The sequence below is a fragment of the Piliocolobus tephrosceles genome, chromosome 2 (genome assembly GCF_002776525.5).
Source record: "Piliocolobus tephrosceles isolate RC106 chromosome 2, ASM277652v3, whole genome shotgun sequence".
NCBI classification, from domain to species: Eukaryota; Metazoa; Chordata; class Mammalia; order Primates; family Cercopithecidae; genus Piliocolobus; species Piliocolobus tephrosceles.
The window spans coordinates 65,322,893-65,349,002 of record NC_045435.1 but is presented as its reverse complement, the minus strand read 5'-3'; the positions used below and the strand labels follow the sequence as shown (position 1 = coordinate 65,349,002).

At 39.0% G+C, this 26,110-nt stretch overlaps 1 protein-coding gene across 13 annotated transcripts in view; it reads right to left on the bottom strand.

Moving 5' to 3' along the window:
- The window catches only part of FOXP1 (forkhead box P1), a 631,582-nt gene that overhangs the window by 79,012 nt on the left and 526,460 nt on the right, over positions 1 to 26,110 (bottom strand). For 10 of the 13 annotated variants that reach the window (XM_031935180.1, XM_023200113.1, XM_031935179.1 and 7 more), the window contains 4 exons: positions 19,295 to 19,432; positions 18,159 to 18,248; positions 12,288 to 12,441; positions 6,633 to 6,837 (listed from right to left, as the gene is read on the bottom strand). In XM_031935180.1, coding sequence (XP_031791040.1) covers positions 6,633 to 6,837; positions 12,288 to 12,441; positions 18,159 to 18,248; positions 19,295 to 19,432 — 587 coding nt within the window. The remainder of the gene's footprint in view (positions 1 to 6,632; positions 6,838 to 12,287; positions 12,442 to 18,158; positions 18,249 to 19,294; positions 19,433 to 26,110) is intronic. The other 3 variants (XM_023200106.2, XM_023200081.2, XM_023200125.2) reach the window with 1 other exon arrangement.

Genomic DNA, 26,110 nt, shown 5'->3' with positions numbered 1-26,110 from the left:
GTTACATAAATGTTAGCTGCATTCTCATAACCACCATCACATGTCAGGTCCTTTCATCCTTGAAAAGAGCAAAACAGAACCTTAAAGTTGTGTCACTTGCCTGTGATCACACAGCCAAGGAGTGGTCTCGTGGTAGCTCCTAAGGAAAGGAAGCAAAGGGGTCTGGTCCTTTCAGTCATATGATTTCTATTCTGTTGGCTCAGTAAGAATGGCAAGCCACTAGTTTTGAGGACTGAACCAGTCTGGTGGCTCCCCCGTGGGCTGCTCCCCAGACCACCTTCACTACAGCCCAGACTTTTGATGAGAACCTGTCTGGGATGTGAATCAAGTGTCTGGAGAAAAGTCCTGTTCTTTCCAAGTGTCAAAACCTCAGTGATAAACACACAGCTTCCATTGCTTCTCAAACTTGAACATGTATTCCAAACCTCTGAGGCTCTTGTTACAACGCAGATCCTGATGCAGGTCTGGGGCAGGGCCAGAGAATGAGTTTCTAACAAGCTTCCAGGTCATAGCAGAGCTGCTGGTCTGCAGCCTCTGTGTAGCAAGACTCGAGGGTATGTAGGGCAAATGCAAATTCCTGCACCCCATCTCAGATCAAGAAAGTACAGGTTTCAGGAGAAAGGCCTAGGAAGCTGTGAGTTTAACAAATACCCTATAAGAACATCATCAGGGAATCTGAGAAACACCAGGCTAATGGTGAAGGTCAGCAGTCAGCAACTGTTTCTGTAAATGGTCAGACAGTAAATATTTCAGTTTTTGTAGGCTATATGGTTTCTGCTGCCACTACTCAAACTTGCCATTGTAGTGTCAAAGCAGCTGTAGACAATACGTAAATGAATGCGACTCTGTCCCAATAAAACTTTATTTACAAAAGGAAGCAGGGCGGGCTGACCATAATCTGCGGAGCTCTGTTATAGTGTTATAGATTGTTTAAATGCCTTGACTCACGTTGGCAGGAAGTAGCAGTAACAATTTTGAAGACAATTTGGGGGAATTTGACCACAGGTTCTCTGAAATTCTCTAATGGGAAAGAAAGATTTAAAATAACTGGCTTGCTCAGTACTTCAAAACAAATACATATAGTACTCTGATTTTCTGGAAAAAAAAAACAAAAACAAAACTGAAATGAGGAAACACTATTCAAAATAATGGGAATTAGAGTTTACTGCTTAAATGTCAATGGGTCCTACATATCAGTATGAAAACAAGCACCAGTTAAAGGCTTGTGTATCAGGCACAGTTCTGAAAACTAACTTCTGGAATTTTAGCAAGTAAACCAAGAGCACTGACATTTATTCATGAACACAGAATTTAGTTTAAAAAAGAAAAAAAAAAGCAACACTAGACATGTACATGTTTCAAAGTTCCTTGCCTTTTGAAAATAACAAGGCCTGTAAACACAAATGTTATTGTTACATAGTCAAATACATGGCAATATGTCAAGAGGCCACAAATCAAAAACAGAGACTGTGTATCAAGTGAAACTGTCTGCAAGTACACTAGCCAGGCGGAAACCTTCAGGGGTTATTTGAAGGCAACTGCCAACTGTGGAGTGGAGAAAATGCAAGCGACTGTAATACACAGGGCTCTGTCAATAAATGATGAGAACGAGGCAAGGAATATCATGATTGGACAGAGGGCAGGTTAGATCTCAGAGAGTAAAGCGCCCAGTGTAGGTCCCCTGTTTTTGAGAATAATATCATGCCCCAAAAAGCAGAGACTGCCCAACCACCAACTGATCAGGGTTTAAGGAAACATCTTTGACCAAATGCTTAAGGACACCTTGGAACAAATATTTAGAAAGCGGTGAATCCGAGAAATACTCGAGTTATAAAACATCTAATGATGGTGGCTGAACTGAAAGCAAAAAAGCTGGGATGAGAAAAAAGGGCATATTTCTGATTTGGACTATAGAGGACAGCTGAAATGGAATAAAAAGCATATGATGTGTTCATTGAGGAAACACAGGATTTATAAGGCAGGAAAAAAGCGGGGATACGTTAAAGGAAAGAAGCTTGTTTTGGATTTGCCTGTGTGCAAATCCCCCATGAGGTTCATTTACATTCTTTATGTGCTGTTTCAGACCAAAATGATTTATAGCTTGTAAATCCTACCTATCCTGCTTCATGAAAGGCCTAGTAAATATGAACATACACCACGAAAGAGAAAACTCTGGTATTTTCCTTTGAATGCAGTGATTTGCACACAGTAGGCTAAGTTAATACATGTTTTGTCGAACTGAGTTTCAGTTAAATTTAACAAATATCTTTTAGGGACACTGATTTTATCATAATTTAGTATTCACTTCTAAGCTGAATGAAAACTTTAAGTACCACTTTGCAGACTAAAACACAGACCTGAATTTGGATCTTGGATATGCTACTAACCACCAGTTCTATGACCCTGGGTTAGTTATTTAATTGCTATTATTTGATTTCCTCATCTGTAAAATGGGTATAATCATCCTTACTGCTTCCTGCGTGGTCAGGTGGATAAAGTGAGACATCACTCCATATGCAAGAGTCTAGCCAGTGCTTGGCACAGAGAAGGAACTGATTAAATGTGAGTTCTCATCCGTTTCCCTAGTGCACCATAATGCAATGTAATATTTCGAATTTTAATTCAGGCAATTACTTAAATAGTAATTGCCATTTGTATTTACATAGCTGCTTTGATCCAAGAAGCTCAAAGGGCTTTACTAAACTTAGCATTTTAATAAATGTTTCATTTGCATTTTGTTGATTCTGTTTACCCACACCAAAACTTGGAATTTCCTAAAGCAAGACAATCAGACAGGGAAACAAGACAGTATCTTCACATTTACAGGTATCCCAGGCCTGAGTTTTGTCTACTGCCCTAAGAAGTCGAGACTCTCTGTTCCTATAGAATAAAACGACATCAAGAGGCTTGAATGCACCTGCTTCCTCTTGCTGCTCCCCTTTAGCTGCTGCCATTGGACTTGATCCCCACCACACTTTTCTCAGGCACTGACAACAGAGGCATGTTTATTGCACCAATGAATTTATATATAATCAGCACAATAAACATTATTAAACTGTGGGGAGAAAATCAAAGCACAAAGCATGGTGCCAGTACTGAATTCTAATGATGCTGAATGTCCATGATTACACAGGGACAGGATCTTAACAAGCCTTGATTTGAACGTTGGCATCCGCCTCACAAATCACATGGGCCGCTCCTCCCGTAATAGTGCTGAATATTGATAAATGTCTCTACCCTGCGCAACAGGGAAGTGGGTTTCTATTGGCAATCTTTACCAAAGTGTGTTTTTTCCCTTCTCTACACTCAAGGGTTTACCCTGAATGATTTAATTATAATTTTCCTTGTGTAAGACAAATTAAAGAGGAGAGTAGGAGTGTCGTGCCAAGCACATTATTTATCTCCTTAACAGATTGAAGCTCACCAAACCCCAGAGCTGCTGCTACTGCAGTGGCTGCTCACAGGAGCCAGCAAAATGCACGGGGGCAAGAGTGGGGGAGAAGGAGTTTTCCAAATGGCATGGAAATACATATGCAACTCAGCTGAGATCATTAGCCATCTCGGTACTTTGAAAACAAACAGTAACTCTCACAACACTACCTTTTTCCAACAAATTTTCCCATCGAGCACTCCCAGATCATGTCAGAAAGCAGTCTTAAAGCTGCTAAGCCACGATCAAGGTCATGGGGCTAGATGGTTATTCACTGTGGCAGAGACTCTTCCTTGCCCATCAGAATGGAGGGAAAAGAATATTACACAGAAATCAAAGAAGAGCTTGGAAGGACACATATTTCACAAATGCACTGATGAGTAAGAGAGAAAACTTATCCAAGGCAGTGACAAGAAACTCCTGAGACAATTGGCAGGTCAGTGTACAGCGAGACCGTACCTTTATAGTGACAACTTTTTCTTTTTTTTTTTTTGGTATTTAACTGGTTATCACACGTGATTTTTAAATTAAGCCTAATAAGGTAATGCTACATAATATTCACTTGTAGGATTTATATGTATACAAAGCTGGCTAACTAACAACTGCTTTTTTTTTTTTTTAAATTAAAAGACAGGATCTTGCTCTGTTGCCCAGGCTGGAGTACAATGGTGTGATCATGGCTCACTACAGCCTCAAAACTTCTGGGCTCAAATGATCCTCCCACCTCAGCCTCTGGAGTACTCCAGGTGCATGCCACCATGCCAGGCTAATTTAAAAAAAAAAGTTTAATAGAAATTGGGGTCCCTCTATGTTGTCCAGGCTAGTCTTGAACTCCTGGCCTCAAGCAATCCTCCTGCCTCGGTCTCCCAAAGTGCTGAGATGACAGGCATGAACCACTGTACCAGACCTAACTGATTTTTTAATGATCAATTCTATAACTTTAAACTCAACTATCTTTAACTGAAGGTGCTCATGTGTCTTGATAGCTACATTCAGTTAAAACATGCTGACCGGAATTTTCTTTTAATCCAGCCATGTCTAGACACCTACCAGATAATATAAACTGAGAGATTCAAGAGATTAAGTAGTGGCATATAATTCCATAGTTGCTTCTTTTTTGCATGTACGATTGGAAAACTCAGCCTGCTTTTTACATCTAGATTAAGGCTCATTGGAATCTGAATTCTTTTCTGATCCATATTCTAATTCTGGTGTGTAGTATGATGAAGATTAAGCATAACTTTTGTGCAGACAAATAAGGACCATAAAAAAAAATTCAAACAAACTTAGTCTCCCAGAATTAGACTGTCTCTTAGATCCATTTACTTTCAAATGTGCCTTAAGACATGAAAAGGGCTATTCTTCTCCCACTTGCCTCCTTGTTAATCTATCACCTGACTGCAGATACATAACCTTTTAGAAAATGAAACTGAGCACAGCGCATCTAAACAAGAAGAGTTTTCTATGTCACAGGAAATCTGTGCAGGCTCCACAACAGCCGATGAGATTGCAACAAATACTTTAAGTGCATCAGTCGGCGTTTTTCAGTGTATGGCCTCCTGCTCTGCCTATGGATAAAGATGTAATTCAATCACTCTGCAGTAAATGGACGCATCAACCTTAGGACATCAAAACCAAGTATAGCAAAGGACAACAGCCTAGAACCTTTTCTTTAATGCTCCCTGAGGTTTTCTTTCTTGAAAATAAATAAATAAATAAAGATATTATAAGAGATTGTAAAGCAAGAGCTAAGATTGGCTTCCAGACACATATATCTATCCTCGCTGGAAACAACAGAAACCACATTTCACCCAGTGGCTCCAAACTGATTCTCAGTGTCCACCATTCTATTCTTCTATCTATTCTTCAAACTCTTCTAAACCAATATGCTTAACGCATCTTTTAGTTCTTCGGTGTCTGCCCCAGAAATTCCAAAATGATCTTGGAAGGATAGTTGAAAATTTTAGTTAAAACATATATATTATTCTCATCTCTGGAAACCACTCGTGGTTTTACACTCAAACATTGTGTGTGTGTGTTCAGATAATATTTTTCTGGTATAAAGATATATATCCAGTTAAACAGTAGGCTTCTTAAACACTCAATATTTTGAGAAATATATGAAATTATATTTGTGATTACATAACTGAAATACATAATTAATTTTTTTTTTTTCACGGAGCCATTTTTATTAAAAAACAAAATACAGATTTTGCCTTCTCCTGATAGAAATGGCATTTCCTGTCACATACTACTTTTAAGGTTTCTTTACTTTTGTGTGTGGAAGCTCTGCCTATGAAATATACAGAAAACAGTTTAGGAATAGTAAACAAAAGTTTTCAATTTTAGGGGCACTGTATTTTCTATTCTTGAAAAGTACTTCAACAGTGGTATTAATGCTTCTGGGTACTAAGAATACAATAACATGAATTAAAAGATTTTCTTAGAACTGCATGCTAACATGACATACTCTGGATCTCTAAAACAAGCTCAGCTTCCAGTAACATTCATGTAAAACTCAGGGCAATTCAAAAATAAAATGTCTTAATTTCTAAATAGGAATACAGCTGCTGAGACAATACTACACTCTATCCCACGATGAAGAGAAACTGTGCTGTGTCTGTTTATGTGACTATATATACAACAGACCCCCCGCCTCCACCACCACTACCTCTTCTGTCTCTCCATCCTCCAAACCTTCACTCAGAATACATACGGGGAAGACCATGTGCTCCGGGGCACAATGATGAAAAATATGGGCGCCCAGCCTTCAAGGGGAGCAATGTAGAGTAACATAAGTTCTATGTTTTCTCAAACCATAATTCAAAATTGCCCACAGCAGACACTCCTATTCCCTGAAGGCACTTCCAGCCAAGGAATTCAGCTTGTACGGAGTGAGCACTTGGCAGAAGGAGTAGGCCTGGAAGCCTGGAAATCCAACCCATCCAATGAGAAACTACACGACTTCTGCCCGGGTTCCTAAGCTGAGAGTAGATCTACATAAGTGCTAATTCCATGTTGAAAAGGTGAAAATAATTAGATGCTTCACACCCAAACCATACTGAATACATTCTTCAGTAATTATATGCACACTCAAGTCACATGGATCCAATTAGGGATCACTGAGATATGGTGAGGCAGGGCCACCCACCCCTCTCATGTTAAAGGCAGTGTTGGACCCATCTCAGTGGCTGCTTCCTACCTTTCCCTTTTGGGAGTGTGGACTGAGAGCTGTCCATTGGTAGAGGCATGTGGGTTCATTATTAAGGAGGTCTTGGAAGGTGCAGAGGAGGAGACACATGTTGTGGTCAGATCCAAACTGCTGTGATTGTTGCCTGTGGTTTCTTCTGCAGTATGAGCACTTGTCACTTCTTTCCAGAGCTGCTGCAGTTCTGTTGGAATCATGCCTGAAACAAACAAATTGGATAATTAAATCAATTAACAGCTAATTCCGTCCTCTTCAAACAGTAATTAAATCAAAGAGTCAGTAAACAAAGCCTAGTGTTAGGGGGGTTTTTTGGTGTGTGCAGTTTTTTTTCCCTCCCAACTAAGGCAGATGCGGTAGTAAAAAGTGTGTCCTCCTACTGAGCAACTGAGTGGAAGCTGCCCTCATCACACATAAGAGACTCAAGTGAAAAGGATTCAAAACACAGTTACTTTGCCACAACACTATGCCTCTAACCATCCGAAATGTTATTTCTCAATTTTTGATGAAAAGTAGATAGATGTTACCTTAGTTTTAGACACAAAGAAGGGCTCAAAATAAATTTGTTCAACTATACTATTATGACAACATGAACTACAAAATGAATAATTTTTGTGCTTATGTCTTAAATGATGACAAATAGCTTTGTTATTAAATATAGTTTTTATTAATCACTTTTAGACATAAATTATGAATTCATATCGTCTTCCTGAAATGCTTTTCAACTTTTAACAGTCAAATTGATTATACTATGATTATTTCATTAACACACCTATCTTCCTCATTAATTTTGGTTTCTAGTACCACATGCTTAATTGATGGATGTGTCTACTGAAAAACTGTATAACTTTTTATACAAGTAACACTGTTATTACTGTCATTTCTTAGATCAATGGTAATGAACCATTGCAGAATAAAATGAAAACGTAAAATAAACTTACAGTAATAAAGTTCTCTTGTTTTTTTAAAGGGGATCAAAATGGACATGGGTTTTAAGGAGTGAATCCCATATTTTCCCCCAAGAAGGGATACAATCAGTATGCCAAGCTCACTATTGTGGGCCTCTTCGTTTTTACCTTGGTGGCATGCCTCTGTAGCTCAGGTTTCCAAATCCCACCTCAATGCATATTCTACCCCATACACGCACAGAATAAAAATATGCTAGATGACAACAAAAAACACAACAACGACAACAAGCAACATAACTTCCTTGGGAGAAACACTGAAATCATAAACCCTGCACATCCTAAGGCAATACCACATTAGAAGTGGACGTCTGGATTGCAGTTCATTGTTTCAATCAACTGTAACACAGCCATCCCAGAAAGCCTGCCATTTTCTGACTACATAGCAGCAGCCGAAACAGGCATGTTTCTTACCAAACCTAAGGTATTGAATTAAAAAAGAAGGCTGTGTGCATTATATTCATTTGAAACACATAATAAAAAATGCCAAGGTCTAAATTTAATTTATTTTTGTCATTTAGAATACAATGGATAGATAATCATCTCAACGTGATCAGCCAAACATCTTTACTTTGCTAAACTGTTAAAGATTTTAATTATGCTAGCATTGGAGAGCACTGGTCTAATGAGGCGATGGACTCCAGAGAATCCGAGTGGTTAAGAACTGTGAAATGAGTCTGATAGGATTTTTTTATATTCACCGTGGATCGTTTGCATATCAAAGAGGAGTAAATTATTGCACAGCAGACCAATAACCTTCCCCGCCTTTCTGAGAGGAGCGTTAACAAAAACAGTTGGTCTCTCCTAACGGTTCTTCACGAAAATGTTCAAATGCTCAAGTATTTGCAATTAATATATATTATAAAGGAGGCTTCAAATGATACATTAAGTGGTCAGATATTCTTAGGAAGCATCCTCGACAGACAAGTCGGCTTTCTTCTCCCTTCATAAAAATCAAATGCCAATTATATTTTGATGGATTTTGTCCCAAATGAGCATTTAGTTATTAGGCATATTCAATTATTACTTGTCCCCTGAAATTAAACCTCGGAGGCAAATTAAACAAAGGGAAAGGTCACTCCACAACCCCATGTCCGGTTTTGCTGCATCCGGACTATTATTTTCAAACACCTTTTGAAGACAGGTGGGATGCATTTGTAGCTAGCAGGCCTGCTACTGTTGTCTGCACACCAACAATTACCTGTGAACATGGGTGACCCTCAGACCACTGTTTACTCAGTGGAAACAACAGTTAATAGGCTTGTCTGTTGATGATGGCATATTGATATAAAACCACACAAGTCAACACCTATTTTTATTTTCTAGAGAGTAAACGCATGAAAACAACAAGCCACCTATTTCTCAACTCAAACTAATTGATTTCTGGGTCAGCTGCATGGGAGGCGGGAAGACTAGGTACACGGTTCTGACAACTGTGTTAACTCCCGCTTTCTCGGGAAGAAAAGCAGAACTTCAACGCTGTTTTAGAAGTAAGCTGTTTATCCAGCAAATAAAGACAAAGACAAATGTATTCAGCACTTGTTATACCTACAGGGTGCATTAATATTACTCTCCTCTCCATCTATTCCAATGGGCTGGCAAATCAGTTTCATTATCCATAGAGAAAAATGGTAAATAAAAATAGTAACTCATTAAGTGACAACAGCGATACTTCTGGGTCAAACTGCAATGTGATAATTACTTTTAAGAACATTCTCATCACACTTAACACAGAAGCAGTCAAATGGCTTTCCTCCATCAATGCCATATATCGTTAGTGATGTTAAACTGTTAGTTCAATGAGCACTACCTACCAAAAGGTGTTGTTACTTGACAGCTAAGATCTCATGTTAGACAGGTAAAAGGTAACCCAGTCACTCATCAGACTAAATGGATAACAAATTTCCAGAAAGTATGTATTTCTTCCAAAATGGCAGACTAAGAATAATAGTATGAAGTTAAACAAATCCATTAGCAGGTACATAACCAAGCATGTACCCAGAGTTTACATTTTAAAAATTAAAAGGTCAGAATAAAAAAATTTAATAAAAAAATTAAAAGGTCAGAATAAGACTGAAAGAATATTTCTGTATGAAATTACTGGTGCTAGGGAGGATGAGATGATTAAAGAGACCAGGATGAAAAGCAGATAGGCTAATTACGTAAGGCAGAGAGAAGACCCTACAATAACCTTAAAAACAACAGAAAATATCCCTCCGTTTCATATTATAAAACCTTCAGGGATAAAAAGGCCTTCAAAATATTAATTCTCTATCTATTCCTATACTTGACATTTATATGTTTAAGGTTAACTTGGCAAGGCCATGAACAGGTATGTAAAATAATCTTGATGATTTCTTTATGAAGTGGGCATTACCAGTATTTTTAACAGATAACCTCCATGTCTTGCAACATTTCTTTTTCCAGGACAACTGGCCCCTTCATTATAAAAGAAAATGCAGACACAGGTTTAAAAAATGTATGTTGTGGGGACAGATGACAGATTACTGCTCATGGAACTCAATTTTACAACCCTAGGTATCACTGGCTCAAAGACAAACAGAGTTGATCAACCTTTTTTTGTCCTTGTACATCCATACCCAGGTGACCATGTTCAAGCAAGCAGAAAGTTGATTTAAACCTCATAATGACATCAGTTTTAAGCCATCATCTCTCTGATAAAAAAAAAAAATTGTGTTCTAGTCCAACATGACTGAATTCTCCAGCCACTTTGGGTGAGGGAGTGGGGGGACAAAACCAACCTCCTGATTCAGAGAGATGGAAATAACACTGGTAGTTCACTTTACTGCAAGAACCTGACACCAGAAATATTTGTATTTATGTTTATTCCATCTCGGGCACACATAGAGGCACCCCTTAGATTTCAAATATGCTTCTTCCTAATGTTGCAGGGGCTAATAGTTACAGCAGACTGCTAAGCCTATCAATCAATGCCATGACTAGTGAATTACCTACCAGTGTCTCTGATATGTTACTGCAGTGATTACACTTCATGCATCACCACATTCATTTCTTTCACATTACACATGAGCTTGTCTTGTCACTGCCCAATTGCCCTCTTTTGGACAGCTTAACTGATGTACTATAACAATGAACCTTAGTGAGCAAACTTAATAGTATAGGAGTGGTGGGAAAAGATGAGAGAGGTTGGAGCTCAAGTCCGGTAGGTGTGTCAGAACACCCTGCCATGTTTCCAACAATAAATCCAAAGATGTAATTAACACATGCTATGACATTCTGCAAGCACAAAAATGCATTCACTGATGTACATATATATATATATCCTTTCTTTTCTCCTTATTGCTCAGTTATGATATCTTCTATTTTGACAATGGAGATGCTGAGTATGTATCGAGCAGCTGAGCAGTCATGGCAGAAAGGAGTGGAGGGGCAAGAGAGAGGTTAAGAGGAAAAAGCCCTGGTCTCGATAGTAAAAACAAAATCAGCCTCATAAGAGACAGAAGTTGGGTGTGGTTGACTTAAGGGAAAAGATTCAAATGCAGATACGCTTTCCTGACTTCACTTGACATGAAAAGTTACCAAACAAATGGCCGTGCGTGCCTTAAGCAACATGAAGGAGGTTCCATATTTTTAACCTTCTTTAGAAGGCAACTGAATCCAAGACACCGATCAATGGCTTTAGCTACCAGCCTTTAAGGTACATATAAACCAACATCCAAATCTACTAGAGTTCAAAGAACTGCTGGTCTCGAGGAGGCAACTCAAATCTGCCCTACCACGCATAGATGGAGGAATTGTTCAAAACACAGGCATGGCACTACTTTCTCTTTCCTTCCTTCCTGCTTGTCCGCCCTCCCTCCCTCTTGACATCCCTTCCCACCTTCCTTTCTAGTTCTGAATAATCCATCTGCTTTCACATTACATATGTGAAAGTCAGGGTTGCTTAAACCAAGAGGATGTCCTAAAAACACCGAGAGTTCCCATTTGTTTCTGATGTCCATCACCCTTGGGATAAAATGTCAGTGGGCTCTGCAAAAGAAATTCACTAAACGTATTAAAATCTTACTTTTCAAGGAATCTCAGTTGTTGAGGAACTAGAGATTGAAATGGTACCTGTTCTGATGAGTATAGAACTAACTTGCTCAAAAATCAACAGATGAATGCAAAAAGAAAAAAAAAAGGAAACTAAACAAAAAACAACCTTGGCTTTTATAAGAGAAAGTTGTTGATTTTAATCGTTTACAGAAAAATAAACCTGGATTTCTCTACATATTAAAACGTGGCATTTATAAAGCCCTACTAAGATTTAAAATAGCACGTTACATGGTGTAAAATCTCTTAAATGAATAATAAAAGCCTTCAGGAAAATTCCTTTGTGGTTCCAAACAGAAACACTACAAGAGTCCATTAAAATGCTCAGTAAGTGCTAAAGCAGTGCCTCATTCCCTTACTCCAAGAGTGTTTAACAGTGGGATTGCTCTGCTACAGTATAGCTAAGCCTTCAGACCACCGTAAGACTTCATTTTGGCATCAACAAGCATTTCACCTTCTGCATGGGTTCATCATGATCCCACTCCACTTTTCTTCAAAGAATCTATGTGCATGTTTTGATGGACAATGAACTTAACGAATATACCAAGAGACAACCCACCACGTCCACCCAAAGTCTTCACAGAGCTATGCCTTCTGTATAATCAACGCATACCTTGAGCAAGAGGTTGAAGGGGAAGGGCAGGCTGCCCGGGCTGAATTGTCAGAAGGCCTTGGCGCTGCAAAGACAGGAGGTGCTGCTGCTGTAACTGCTGCATCTGTAAAAGCTGCTGCTGAAAAGCCAACTGCTGGGTAGCCACCTGCTGTTGCTGTAAGAAATCAGGAAGAAAAAAATGAGATGGCCACTTCCCTAGGAAGGTTAAAAGTATGGACACTTCAAAACTCACCATCATCGTCAAATGCTGAGAATGGTCACTGGAGCTCAGTGGAGGGCTCCGTGTCAAGGTTTAAAAGGGACAGAACATACCTCCTCTGAAGAGGGGTGGGAGGTGAGTGTGTACCTTTCTACTGCCTGCTCCCATAAATAAATAATTTGTCAATCAAACCAGCTTCCCCCCAGTTTGAAAGGCCTGAGTTTTGTCATCAAGATGTAAACTTTTAGACTTTGAAATGTTTAATTATGCACACTAGAGAGAAGACTGCATCACTCTAGTCTGAAGGGGTTTGAACCCCGAACCTTTGAGGTGTAAAAGAACAAGTTGCCTCCCTCCCTGCCTGCACTGGCAGAAGCTTTTAACTACTCTGTTTATCACTTCTGACATAAATAAATGAGAAAAAATCAGACCTTTGAAGAAGAAAAACTTCATCTAATATTGTTAATTAGCCATGACAAACGATGAAATAACATTGTAAATCTTTCATAGAAACAGCCACTAGATTTTAATTACACACATTCATAATTTAGCAAACAACATCGTACTCGACTGTGAGTTTAATATGAACGACAGTCTAAGCTTCAGATGCCTTAACATGGTTTTAGTCTCAGAAACTCCCAGCTCTGGTTGCTTGTCCTGCTTCCCCCATCTGCTTTGTTCTTGAAAAGAAGGGGCTTTACGATATGATAAATATCTTTTTGTTGATTGGACGATGACAGGAGGAAAACTTTTGTTGTGTAAAACATCAATACATCATTCCTGTGTTTAGCAGGCCTTGCTTCAGCCAAAAAAATTAATGTAGATTTCCTCAGTAATTATCTGAGTGATAGAAAGAGAATACAGTGCAGTAGCACAATAAATAGAAGGAAATTATCTAATATCCTTAATCTGCTAGGAATCGTATCGAGGTGGAGGTCTTAGCCACATTATGGCTAACAATTATAAAAGGAAAATTAACCCTTAACAAACTGTGGCATAAAATAAAAAGTTTCTTCAAGAAAAGAACAAGACCAGTGTTCCTAATTCTGAGCGTGATTCAAAAGATCAGAGAGACTTTTACAACTAAAAGGACTATCCAAGCCCTTTCTGAGCTTACATGTTCTGGCTAATAACTATACTTTACAAACAACTGCATTCACTTAACCTAACACATGACCTTGATCTGATACATCCATAAAATGGTATGTATATCAAGACCTTCTGATGCAAAGTTCAAAGAAAGAGAAAAATGGTGGTTTCCTTTCGGTCTTCATGTAGTTTATTTTACAGTAAAAACCATCATTCCCATATTAGCAACCAATTTCAGACTTACTACCATGCCACTGAGAAAGTTAATTGAGTTTCACTCCAAAAAACAAATTCTATACCACTAACAACAAAAATTTAAATAAATTTAAATGAAAAGCCAGTGTTTTCATTTTAAGAACAGCATGCATAAAATGATCCAATTGTTTTCACCCCTTCCCAAGTTATCACATTAATGTAAAACCCAATGATAGTTATATTCATGTCAAAATGATTTTTTCACTTCTTCAACAGATATTAACTCACAACATTACAAAAAAAGGGAAGGAAGAGAAAAAAACAACATTGACACAATAAAAGATCAGGGAATTAGCTCTTCTGAAAGCAGAATATAATGGGGGGGTACAGCTGGAGGTTGGGGAGGGTGTTTCCTGTCTTACTGTAAATGAAATGTTTAAAAATTTTGTATTTATATAAAATGACTGATGCCTTTTCTGTTGTCTCTGTGGCCATCCCTAGGAAAAGCTCATGAAAGCTGTCTACGTTTGAAAAGCCAGGATATAAAAGTATACAAGGCCCATTGTCCAAAGAAAGAATTTAAAAGCAACACTGGTTGCCAAACTGCGCTCCCCACCCAGTTACCAAACACAGGATACGGGTCCATTTGTTTACTTCTCACAATTGAATGCATACAAAAAAGGTCTCCGTGCAGTCCCCTCGGCAGGTCAGTAGTCAGTGTTAAAATGCTAAAATGCCCTGATAAACCTCGCGTTTCGGATCCCCTCCCTAGAGCTGCAGTCAAAGGTCTGTTTTCCTTTCTTCGGCTACTCCCTACTGCCTAACATAAACTGTCATAACTGCCCGGGACAAACGGCCCTTTTAAAACAATCAACTTAGCCTACCTCACCCGCACAGGATGGAATCTTTTTTTGTAGGTCGATTTAAAATGAATTCTGTTGTCTATTTTCCTCACCACTTCTGTCCAATATTCACGAGCAGTCACTTCAATAGCTGCACTGGGGCTACATCCTCTTCCTCCCTACAGCCCTACCTAAGAGCACGTATCTTCTTAAGGAAGGTCCTGTCTTCGTCCAACCCAATATGGAGCCAAACTTTCTCAGGGAAACATCTCAAGGCAACTTCAACAGGGAAGGAAAAAAAAAAAAAGCAAAGGTACATTGTTCTGGCCAAAGATCAGGTGTCTTATTGCAGAGGTAATCAAAACAGGAAAAAAAAAAAAGGGGGATGGGGGGAGCCTGACAATACAATATTATGAACCACTAATGACTGGGGACTCAGTAAATTAACATACTTGTTCCATCTGTCAACATCCAAGTTCAAACCTTGTTAAAATCATAACCACCAGTCCACATCATGAAGTTGCTACCGTGTGACTCCACCTCATTTTAGCACAAAAGGACTACCACCTGCATGATAATTCCAGGAGACTGGTCCCTACCTCAGGAAAATACGGATCTCTTAACCATTGTTACCTGGGTCTCAGACAACTCCACTGGCACCATGAATCCAAGGAGACCCATCCACTGGTCTGCCTACCTCAAAGGACATTCAAAGCAACCTATTTTCTGGGTCGCCTTTGCCTGGGAAGTGGATGACAAAGCATGGACCACAGCAAACCTAGCGACCTGGAGATGCAAGAATGTTCCTACGATGTCTCGCTTTCTCCTTGTTTAGACACAAAGTGTTCTCCTTGCCCACCCCCACTCCCTTCCCAAACTCAGACACCACTATCATCTTTGTGCTCTGAGATGCTCTCCTTTCTGACAACAGCAATTTGGGAGAGGTAACTTTTATCCTTCTTTCTGCTGTGTAACTTTCCCCTTCACATTTCTTTATCTGCCCTCTGAGCTCATCTGAACTTTCATGTTCTCCCAGCATGCAGACGTGCATTCCAAACTATGTCTCACAGACCAAATAAGAGGTTAATAAGAAGTGGCAACAGAAAGGAAAAACACAATCCCTGGTAACTGATAAGAATGACAGTGGCAGCCCTTTTTTGTTTGTCTTCAAATATAGAGTTAAAGATCTTTAAAAAACTAAATTTTGATGCCTTTGAAAAGAAAGCAGCACAAAATAACAACAGGGGGTTATTGCCTGCAAGCCACAGGGGAGAAACTCCATAATTCTTATTCTCCCTTTTGAAGGCTGTTAGCAATCTGATTCAAAAAAGCAACAGCAGAAGGGGAAACCTCTTGAGGCTGTAACCATTTCCTGTGATCATGCATAATGTGCTTCAAAAGTGGGTTTTTACCAATTCTGTTGATCAATTGCACCTCCTTCATACCCCTTCTTTTTTCTGCTGTGTTTACATCTGATGTGACTCAATGACAAGCACTGTCTGAGACTGTGAAACAGGCCTGTCATGTTGATTTATGGGCGCATCAAACCACAACTTGTCCAAACTGAAGCTCGCAGTTCATTAATTAGAGAGTTGTGACTTTGAAGTCAGCTTTCAGACTGTGGTTTTTAACATTTGGCTTAATTTATATGCTCTTGAATGTGGATCTCTAAGGAAAAAACTGAAATTCCCTTCTTGTCTTTGAACTTCTTTTGACCGCACAATAATCATTTCTTTGTCCAGAGTGATGCCTGCAATCCCAGAGTCATTAACGCGCATTGAACTGCCACTGATGAGTAAGCCCTGCTGAATTAGAAAAACAGCCAGCAAAACAAAGCTGAGAGCCTTCTGCACAGTGATATCTCACAATTACATGCCTTCCCTCCCTGTGCCATTTCCATTTTAATTACTGTTAGTCCTTTAGATTTACATTTTAGACACTTTTTAATCTGTTCCCTTTTTTATTATAGCAGCACCCGGTAGCGCGCCACTGTACTTAAGGTTGTGTCAGCATTTTCATTAAAACACCTCCTCCCCTTCACCCCAAAACTGCCCCTACTCTGCAGGGGTTTACATCGGGCTGCTCAACAGGACTCCAGGGTGAAAACTTGGCAGGACATGGAAAACGTCCCTAATTTGTGTCCAGGGAGGCGGCAGCAAAGGGAGAATGTCTGGGTCACTCCCAGGGTGTAAAATTAGCACAGCCCGGCATCCTCACTTAGGTGAGCGACAGGGACGTCGAGTCACCTGGTAAGACTCCCTGCAAAAGAACAAAAGTGGCCACCTGCTTAGGGCTGGTGAAGAAGCTGTAAAAGTGGATGAGGTGCTGTATATAGAATTATAAATTGTGTCATCCCAAGGAGAACACTTAAACAAAAAGAATTTCAGTCCACTGTAAAAATATGAGGAGGCGGCCGGGCGCGGTGGCTCAAGCCTGTAATCCCAGCACTTTGGGAGGCCGAGACGGGCGGATCACGAGGTCAGGAGATCGAGACCATCCTGGCTAATATGGTGAAACCCCGTCTCTAATAGAAAATACAAAAAACTAGCCGGGCGACGAGGCGGGCGCCTGTAGTCCCAGCTACTCGGGAGGCTGAGACAGGAGAATGGCGTGAACCCGGGAGGTGGAGCTTGCAGTGAGCTGAGATCCGGCCACTGCACTCCAGCCTGGGCGGCAGAGCAAGACTCCGTCTCAAAAAAAAAAAAAAAAAAAAAAAATATGAGGAGGCAAGTTAAATTGGATAACTCTGGAATGGGTAGAAAGATGTCACAATAACGCACACATGCACACAGATACTCCCACAACTGAGTCTTACCCACACAGAATTGAGTAGAAGGTGAACTGGTAACTCCCTGGAAAGGCCTTACCATGTATGGGATGAATGCTGTCAACCTTCGTGGTGTGGCATAAGGCGGTAAGTTATGGACACTACCAAGCGTGGTGCATATAGAGGCTATTATGATATACTTTTCTCCCCCCATCTCAAGAAAACACAACCCAAGCTGGAGTCTTCTCTAACTTCAACTCATGCTCTCTGGTACATGCCTTTAGCAATTATATTATGTACAACTTGCATGAAGAAGTTAAACAAAAGATGTGGATGTTTAATCTTCTTCTAACGTTTTTGTTTGTTTATCCAACCTCACAAGGGGTTATTCTTCCAATGGAAAAGGCCATCACCACACACCCAAGCTCTCTGAGCTGGGGGGGAAAAAAAAAAACAAAAAACTGAAGTGTGCATCCAAGTAAAATTTTCCTGAAAGCACTTCACTTCCCCCAGCTCCATTCTGGCCCTCAGTTGTTCCCAGGTTGCTCCTGATCCTCACACAGGTACACGTGCAGTGGTGTTATAAAATATGTGGCAGCAAGCAAATGGAACCCAGAAAAATCTGAGTGAAAACAGGACAATAACTCTCAGTCTGAAAGCTGAGAACCGATAGAGTCAGCTCAGTTGTGCAATCATTTAAAAGATGAATGACAGTTTAATAGCCACTAGATAGTCCTCTGGGATCTGTGGTTTGAAAGTAAAATATGTATTGTCGGTACCTCTTTAGGCTGTTTTCCAGCATGTTGTTGTTGTAAAAGTTGAAGCTGCAACTGTTCCTGTTGTTTTTTATAAAACTCTTGAAGCTGCTGCTACAAAGGAAAGAGAGGACGGTAAGTAACAGAGGGTAGCGCCAATCCACTGTCCCTTTTGGTGCCATACACAAACTGTGATTTGAAAAATAGCATCCTTTTATCTGTAATGGCCTGACCTTTAGTTTGAAACTCAACAATAAATTCAGCGCACACTGACTATTCTTGGCATTATTGTTTGAAAAGTAATCTCCAAAATGAACTGATGAAAAACATACCATTTTCTACACAAACTAATTAAAATAAGGCAAAGAATGACCTTTGATAGTGCAACAAAGCTGAAATGCCCTTGCTGAGAGAGTCTGGTGAATCTCTACTGCATGCTTTCTATATGACAGGGCTGGGCACTATGCAGTGTTATTCCGTGTGTGCATGGACAGTCTGGGAGCTTCCGCTGCATCCTGTCCCTACCAACCCAGGCCAGTGACTCCCACTGCAGTAGTTCCAAATCTCATCTATTTGGTTCAGGTGGCTGTTAAGTCTGACTATTAGGTCCCCATGGTGCAATGACAACCAGAAGTTCATTTCAGTAACATCGTACGTGGAAGAAGTAAAATCAACTTTGGACCTTAAAATTAGCAAACTCCAAAATGCTTCTTTATGTTTAAAGAAAAAAAAAAAAATCTGTAAGCTTCTGAGTTGAAATGGGGACTTCAAGAACTGTCATATTTAAATCCACTCCCAACGTGCTCCTCATTTTGCTTTGATTCACACCATTTAGGAACCTCTGGGCTTACCAAATAAAAGAGTGTAAAGCCATGTAAGCCTAAAAGATCTTACTGCTACCAAGTCCAATTACAGCCCTGATCTCAGTCCATCGGGTACTCTCCAGGCCCAAACCCTAGTCACCATGCAGGTCTCCTCTCTTTTGGGCATGCAAAAGCACATCGATTATTCAGGGACTGGTCTGTGTCCTGCCCCACCCACGCTGCTCTACTCTTCACTGGGCAAAGAAGCTGCTCTGGTGGAGGGGAGACTGTGAATGGAGTGATGGGGGCCCCTGGGTTCTGGGGGAGACGGGCTGGAGGTGGAGGAAGGACAATTACCTGTTGAAGCATGAGGGCCTGCTGCTGCTGAAGGAGAACCTGGAGCTGCTGAGGGCTCAGCACTTGTTGCTGGAGGATCTGCTGCATTTGCTGGGGAGTGATAACTTGAGGTGTCATCATAGCCACTGACACGGGAACCTAGAATGTTAATGAAGGATAAATAGGAAGCCAGGAAATCAGAAGCACGCAGCCTCCCAGGTTCAGCGGCTGACTGCCATCAGCCTGCTTAAAGAGTTGCCCAGTTTCCCATGCAACATGTATTTATCCAGAGGGGATGCAGCAACAGATCCTATTTCATCTATCATGGAGTTTATTTTAAAGAAAGAAAAATAAAACCTTGCAGTACTGACTGGGGTTCCAGGCAGCCTTGCAAGCAGACAAAAAGGACAAACTTAATAAACCCTAACTGGAGTTAGGATACGACCATTCTCAATTGCTTATTAACAGTGAGTTTTTGGTCAAAACTATCTGTGGGAAGTTAACCCAAACTTGAATTTTCTTTGAGGGAAGAAGACAAATGGTAACCAACACCTTTGCAGTTGGAGCCCATATGACCCACTGTGTGGACAGTGACGCTAAGAACCATCAATGAATGCTTAGACTTGCGGGAAGGGGAACCTTGGACACACCTTCCGAACTGAAACACAGACCCTTCGCATGATGCCTTTTACCCTTCCTTATTCACCCAGCATACAGACGTCTCAATTCTTTCATATTATGTGCAATACCATTAAAAGCCGCTTTCCATGACATTTCAGTGACAAACAGCTACAGTGATGAACTTGATAGCATTTCATATTTGCAACTGTTAACACGTTTCTGCACGGGCATCTTTGCAAGGAACCTGCACACTGTATCTGAAAGGATGATGTCTTGTTCAGATAAAACACTGACATTAAAATGACAGGCTGTCTTGGCCAAGGTTACACAAATTGTATTCAAGCGGATACCTAATGACAATGCTATGAATTCTGCAAGCTTTCTAGAATGTAATTTAGCTATTCAAAATAATCACTGCACTTGTGTTTAATTTGCAGACTACATGAGAACCATTTTGTCAGTCCCCGTAATGCAAGAAGACTATTTCATGAAAAATCACCCCCCCAAATAAAAAGGTAAGGAAAGAAAAAACAATGAAAGAAAAGACAAAACCTGTATGTCTTCTAACCGTAATATTTAAGCATCTAACTTTTCTTTGGTTTCTAATCAAACATGTGACAGCAAGAAGCTAGAAGCAGTAAAGGATACACTTTGTTAAAAAGGATCTGCTGTCATCTCATGTATTACAATAAAAGGTAATAACATGTTTTGCACTTTGCCTGTGAGCCACTTAAAAAAAAAATCCGGCAGACAATAGCTGATCAGAAGATAAAAGAATTAAAAAATCTTTCAAGGGAGCAGTAAGCAAAAGGCAGAAATGCAGTATTAATTTTATGTAACATAATGTCTTAATATGCAGTTTATCCTGACTTTTTCACATGATTTGTCCTGTCATTTGCATAGCGAGCTCTCATTCCTAATTTCACAGTCATTATGCACTGATGTCCCGATTTCTCAGCATCACTAATTTTGATGAACTAAAAATGGTTCCTGAAGGTCAGATTCATGAACAGTGAACGTTCTCCACTGTTGTTGTGGGCATGTTTCATATGTGCGGATGTTGATGTGCAAATGTCGTGTGTTTGGAAAACACTAGCTAGAACATGCGAAAAATTTCATTAACCCAGCTCTGGAAGGTCATCCATGAATTCTTCCTATTCCAGTGGCCTTTTAAGTTTAGATGTAGATACACTGTAATTTAAAACAGATGGGCATGTCTGAATATTTTCATATGCAAAATGGGACAGATGTATATGAATGGATAAATTATCCTTTTAAAAAGATAATTTGTAGCACGAAATATCACCAATGATTGGAACAGTGAACTTGCATTCAGTCTAGGGCAAACACCAGGAAGACATTATCAAAACATCTAACCACCTGCAAATTAATTCCAATTAGTCTACTTTGTCTTCATACAGAAGAAACTTTTCTGATTTTTAAATATCTACTGGGTGCCAATCGGTATCCTTTGAGCTGCTAAAGCCAGTGTATCACAATAGAAGTTTACTTTTCCTTGAGAGTTGCATCATCATACGGGGAGGTTTGATTAAGCAAACAAAAGAACCATGTTTAAGGTTTCTTTTTTCCTCTGCGTTTCTTGGATGATGTACAATATAAATATTCTTGAGCCAAATTTCTGATGGTGATGAACAGGAAAACAGACAGGAATAGGGTGGTGTAAAATCTAAACTGGTGATGAACATGAACTTAACAGAGTTAGAGCAGAAAACATCATAGAAATAACGTCCTAGTCATCGTTTTTAAAAGAGCTATAGAAACCTTATGCTAGAAAGGGGCACAGGTGAACTTTCGGGGGAGATGGAAATGTCCGTATCTTGACTGGGGTGGTGCTCACACACATGTATACAATTGTCAAAACTCTTCCAACTAACACTGAAAATCAGAATATCTGAGCCCACGTAAATCATCCCTCACTAAAACTGATTTTAAAAGTTACGTATGTCTCCTAAAATAGTTTTTTCCCCTTAACTCAGGTAGAACTAGAAGCATCTTCTTGAAGGAGAAACAACATTGTCCCCTGGCTGTCAATAATAAAAGGGGGAATCATGGAAAGGACTGACATATACCTGTATAGACAATTTTTAAAGGCTGACATCCAACCAGTGGTTTAAATCTCCTTTTCCCATAATCATTTATTCCTTTTTTTGCAGTTACGGAACAGGATAATGAACTTGAGTCTCCCCTTCTTTCTCTTTTTGGACATTTTGATGGAGGTGCTGATGAGTAATAATATGCTTTCCAGCAGCAGGCACCGCCAAAGGAGGGAAGGAAGCAAGAGGCCTGAGTAATCCTCCAAACGGGCTGATCAGTCTCTGAATAATCAGAAGTGGGCCATTATATCCTGATGGTCTTCACTTCACTTTTACTATCTGAAACCATGTTTTCATGCCAGTTAACTCTGGGCCTCCAAAGTGGGCTCCAGCTTCATTTACAAATGTTATAAAACCGAGATTTCCCCAAAGTTTCTGTTCCAACATATCATGAAAAGAGGCTATGGAAAGCTTTCACAAACATATTCAAATAGACCAGAAACTATGGTGGGGTAGAAAATAAAAAAATAAATAAACAAATCTGAGTACAGTTTTTAAGGCTTTAAATAGTTAAGAATTATAGCTATATATCCACTCCCTTAATTCCCAACATCCAACTTTTTCATGTAGCTAGTCCCTACTAATACTAGGAATCAAAGGGCATGCAGTACCAGCGAGAGGCTATTACAGCCCACACTTTATTGCCCATTACTACTGAGGTCATTAGCGGCAAGAGTGATTGTAGCAGTCTTAACCTATTGATCACTGTAACTACTATCATTTAATCCTGTGTTGAATGTCTGGAAAGCGGCTAAAGGCACACAAGAGAGAGTGCTTTAGCATTGAGAAATATGGCCAAAGCTTCGAAATTACACTTTGATTCATAAAATCTAGCCAGTGGTTTAAATCAATAGTATTTAAAACAGTCATGTGAGTTTTTAACTACAGCACTCTAATATTTATGGGCCCCTCTTTGAGAGTATTCAGTAAAAACGAAACTTTTTTTTTTCTTTTTTCAGATTTCATGCCATCTACCTTAACCTCCTTGAGATAAAAACATTCATTTCTGATGTTTTCTGTGCTACAGGGCTCAGGCCTTAACTGGGAGTTCAAGCGAATTCTTGATTTCTTTCTCAAAAGATGATTTAAATATAAGGCAAAAAAAAAAAAAATTCTGATACTGTAACTACCTTAACTGTTTGAGTATATAGAAATGAGTATGTTTTATGAGTTAACAATGAATCATAGAAGGCAATTTATGAAGAACTAGAATGATTCTGTCTAGCTGCCTTCAGGGATCAGAAATTCAAATTAAACTTCTGGCAGACATTTAAAGAATGCTAGCATACAAAACTGAATTTAAAAAAACGCACACAGTTAACACTCCTCAGTGGAGTTTCAAGAGGAAATCATGAATTAAAAAAGCACACGGCATGCTACACTGTTGACTGATACCAACTGGGTGTGGCCGATCCCAGGTGCACACAAACCTGCGGGAATGGCAGAAATACAGCTGTGCTTGGGCCATCACAGCTCTGCTAGTATGGGCCTGCTGCTACCTTAATACCAGCAACTGGGAAAACGGTGTTAGCACTAACAACTGCTGCTAAAAGCCCATACACTGCTGTGTAAATTCTGCCTGATACAGTTTTCTTTTTCTTCAAAATGACTATCAGCTGAATGCTGAAAGACTATTAAAATAATATGCCATATTATTTCCTTTAATGTCCAATGGGGAAAGGTAGATGATGGGAAGGGAAAAATCTAAAAAGCAAACAAACAAATAAAAACACTCAGAGAAACAATACTTATTTCTAAGCTAGGAGACAATTGAAGGAATTGGGTGGGAGGGGAGAAGACACAATATAAATTCTGAAAATAACATGTTATCATTTTTTTCTCTCTTTAGTTTACACTCCAGTCAACTGTAAGTAAATACTACCTAGTACACATACACATAAATTTTGCACATCAGGTATCATCTCATCATTAACGTGTATACAAAGAATAAGAATGAGAAGATAAAAAATTTTAAACCTTGTTTCATTTTTATCAATCTGGTTAACAATTTAGAAACTCTTTTTACCCTCTGATCATTCACCACATGTATGTCCCAGAAAATTCACTTCTGTTCTAGCCTTCAGGCTGTATCTGGGTGATAACTGACCAGGTTTGGCAGTGTCACCTGGTTAATCAAATAACAGGAGCAAAACAAATTAAATTAGAAGGCTCCAGAATGTCACAAAAAAACCAAACATGAGAATATAGCGCCACTAAAAACTAATAAAAAAAAAAAAAAAACTATGCTAAGTATTTTATGACCATATACAAGTTAGCCTGTGTAGAAGAAAATTAAACATTATCACCTCTGGCCCCCCGTGGAAAACCAGTTTTCATAATTAACAAGCCAATGGATACAACAGAGGTACTGGCTAACAAACAGAAAAGTTAGAAAGCTTCTATTTCTCCATGGTATTAAAAAAAAAACAAAACAAAATGAACTAACCAGGTACCATGCAAGTAACTATCATACAGGAAAGAAAACACACTTCTGACATAGTATTTCGGTCTTTAAAAAATTTTTAAAAAGCTTGTTATTTATGTGGAAAGTATAATTCTGTTTCATTATGGAATTCTGCTTTTTGTATAACTCTTTTAGGCTTAGCTACTTTGCCACAATACTGTACAAAGCACTAAGGCAGGTAATGGTTATTATATTAATGCAAAATCATCTAGGTAGTCAGTCATTAGCATAACAGTTCTCTCAGTAACAATACAACCAACTATTAAAAATTTTTTTTCAAAAGACCTCTTTAAAATGCAATTAGCATTTCATTTTTTATCGTTTTGTTTATTACATTCTATCAAGAAAGGCTATCTTTCTTTCACAAAAAAACTGTAAGGCCAAGGCTCGCCTGCCAATCAGGAGCTATTTCAGGTTATCAACCCTAATAAGCAATCTCCAGCAATGCTCTCCGAGCTCTTCTTTTTCTTTTGTCTTTAAATTCTAAAAAGTGGCATAAATGCATATTTGTTTACAGCAGAGGTATTAGTGGAACATCAACTGCTCTCCTCTAACATTTCCCAGGCACACAAGGTTACTCCACTAAGTGCCAGTATAATTGTTTTAGCTCTAATAAATATCAGCTTCATTTGCATAAAAATGTAAAGTTTACATAAATTAAATCGCTTCTCCCATTAGCAACTGTTAAATACAGGAAACAATGGAAGCCACACATGAAAATAATCACTCAATAAGCACTGATTCTTTCAACCTAGCAACTATTATTATTATTTAAATCAAGAAAATGCCTTCTCTTTTCTACTTTCACCACTTTCTCCTTGTAGCTGGGATGGAAAACAATTTAGTGCATGTGAATTAAACATGCTATGGCATTTTGTATTAACAACAACAACAAAAATCATTTTTAAGTGCTGCAAATGGGAGGGGGGAGAACTACTCCAAGAAGGTACCCCAGAAAAGATTCTATCCATAGATCTTTAGTTCTTAAAGGCAAAAGGAAGAGGCCTTGGCTAAAGAAGTTCTCTTAAATTGAAGTATTACTCAAAAATAATGAAAGAGACAGCAACTGTTTCAATCCTATCTGAGACAATACATGATTAAAATAAATAAAATATAACTTGTGGATATAGTTTTAGATCAACAGTTACTGTTAAATGAAGAAAAATATAATGTCTATCTTCTGTCTAAAGAAGATTTTTCTAACACTAAGAATTAAATTTGTAGCTCTGCTTTCCTCATGATTTAATCAGCATAGAAAATTTCATAGGGAGCTTAACTGCAAATATGTACTTTTTTTTTCTCATATTACTGAGAGGGAGAAGGGACTATAATTGAATTTCAACATACAGGTAGGCCAAAATTAGACCATTTCCAAAGTTTTATAAGGCCTTACTTAGGGTGCAATCACTCTTTAAAAAGAATTACAACTCAAGTTTCTCAAATTGTACAATTTCTCACGCCTATTTCCAACACCTTCACCTTATACATCACAGTTAAGCTAAAGGGTGCAAATGAGATTCTAATGAGAAAACATCAGTTGCTTCTTTGACAATCTCAGCATTCACTGATTTATTTCTAATGAAGACAAAGTCCAACCAAAAGCTTCCTGCAAGTTAAAGGTCAAAATATGTTCAAAAA